Genomic DNA, 2,144 nt, shown 5'->3' with positions numbered 1-2,144 from the left:
TTTTCTTTTTTAATCTCCGATATTGATCGTCAGATTGGCTTGGATTTAAGGTATGTTCTTCTACTTGTCAATGGGTATTAATCCACCATACTAATTGTCGAATCATCGCTTATAGTTTGCTAGCCAGACTTTTAGAAGAAGAAAAAACATTTAACAATTTGACATTGAGTGACTAAAATGTAAACTTACTAATAATTACTGCCATTAAGTCTAATTTACCCTTGCAACAAAAAAAACTGAATTTATTATTTTATTGCTGGTACACAAACAGGGAGGCTAATTGAACTCGTTTATTCCATTTATGGCGTGGTTCTAAATCACTGAGCCGACTCGGACATGGTGTTATATATTAACATTCATATCATACAATAACATTACAAATAACATCACATGAAATATGATATCTACTGAATTTTTCTCCATATATTCAAGCAGGCAAAGCCACCCATACAAGATTATCCGGTGGGAAAACATGGCACACAGGGGAAGAGCCGGGCTTGATTTTCAGCAATTGGAACGACACATGATCGACGTCCCATCGAGACGTATCCATATGACAAGCAGCCAGAGCTCGAACCCGATCACCATTCTCGGCACCAAGCAAAACCTTAAACAACCTGGATTCACTCTTTGGTGTATTGTGACAATAAAACACTGCATAAGGATATGGCAAAGTGTGACATGCAACCATTTTTCTAGACCGAATCCGTTCAGGCACGGCCAAGATCGTATAGTTTTGGAAAGGAACCGTCGGGTTTTCAACAAAAGTCGTCGTAAAAACTTGAAGTTGAGCTTTCTTGCCGAGCAAGGAACTGGCGTAATCGAGCATCGATTCGAGAGAAGTAGCGCAAAACCGTAACTCGTCTTCGAGGGGTTCGAGTTCGCATTGTTTGATCGTGTATTCGATAGCTTTGGCTTGATGCGAGTCTTTTGAGAATCGGAAAAAATCAATGATTTGTGCGATTTTTGCCGATGAAAAAGGGATTGAGTTAGCTTCTTCTCTAGAAAGTAAATGAGGAGAAGTTGAAGGGTCTTTGTTGGTGAGATAAATAGCCATTGTTTTACCAACTTTAAGATCTTCCATCTTGAAGAAAATTTTACCCGAAGGATCTATACGGTCGCCATCGATGGAACTTGAAGCCTGTCGCAAATAATTCAAGCCGGTCGAACCTTCTTCCACATGATGTCTTCGAACATTTCTGCCTTGTCCTAACTGCAATAAAAAATGTTTCAAAGTTTAAACTCGAAACCAAAACGAACACGAAAAAATATATATATTGTTGAGTACCATGAAAGCAAGAAGAAGAACAGAAAGGAAGATACAACAAGAAGCAAAACCAGAACCCATGTTTCAGCTTTTGGAACTCAGCTTTGTTTTGGGGTTTACTGACAAAAGACCAATATTATATTTTCAATTGAAATAATGCACTTTTTAAGCAATAAAATATGTGCACCACCATATAGATATCAAGTTTAGAGAAAAATAATCGTCAGATTTTGGTCAAAAATGTTATGTCATTCGGCATATTGTCTGGTTTGTTGGCTTTTATGTCTACACCAAATAAACTATTTGATTCTAAAAAATCACTAGCTTTCACCGAGTAAAACTGATGATAAAAACCAGGGGCTATAGCTAGAAAACAGAAAAGATGATGTTTAGGGTGCGGTGATGGTGGTGGATTTAGAAAATAGAAATTATATGGAGAGTTGACTATATTAATCGAGAACTCTCACACCGCGAGTCAGAAATTTTTTTTAGAGGGATCGAAATTAAATTGTAATTTTTATGATAGTTAAAATATAATTTTATCATTTGAATAATTTATATTTTTAACGGAATCAAAAATATAATTTTATTTTTATTAATTAAAATTTCACTTTAAATAATTTAAATAAAAAAAATTTTCATTTTAAGATAACCAAGCCTGTTAAGTAGCGAGAATCCAGGTGCAGAGAACGTACTCAAAATGAAAATATATGCATGTTTCCACGAGATTACAATATCCATACACCACTTAAATGTTGTTAAATTTTCTTCAGTGTAATGATTAAAGTAAAGCATCATCAAAAGCTGGTCACATGCTGTTTGATGTAGTGCAGGTGGAATTCAGAAATCTTTTAACGGGTTGGAAAATATAATTTTA

The 2,144-nt window shown here is 35.1% G+C and overlaps 1 protein-coding gene across 1 annotated transcript; it reads right to left on the bottom strand.

Moving 5' to 3' along the window:
* Window positions 1-214: 214 nt before the first annotated feature.
* LOC107908584 (BURP domain-containing protein BNM2A) lies at window positions 215-1,685 on the bottom strand. Its single transcript, XM_016835800.2, has 2 exons — window positions 1,289-1,685; window positions 215-1,213 (listed from the first exon to the last, which is right to left on the bottom strand). The coding sequence occupies exons 1-2, from the start codon at window positions 1,346-1,348 to the stop codon at window positions 428-430; spliced, it is 846 nt and encodes a 281-aa protein (XP_016691289.1). The 5' UTR covers window positions 1,349-1,685; the 3' UTR covers window positions 215-427.
* Between the last annotated feature and the right edge of the window lie 459 nt (window positions 1,686-2,144).

This window comes from Gossypium hirsutum, chromosome D02 (assembly GCF_007990345.1).
Source record: "Gossypium hirsutum isolate 1008001.06 chromosome D02, Gossypium_hirsutum_v2.1, whole genome shotgun sequence".
Lineage (NCBI taxonomy): Eukaryota > Viridiplantae > Streptophyta > Magnoliopsida > Malvales > Malvaceae > Gossypium > Gossypium hirsutum.
Note: the sequence above shows the minus strand (reverse complement) of the source record. Positions and strands in the feature narration are given on the sequence as shown.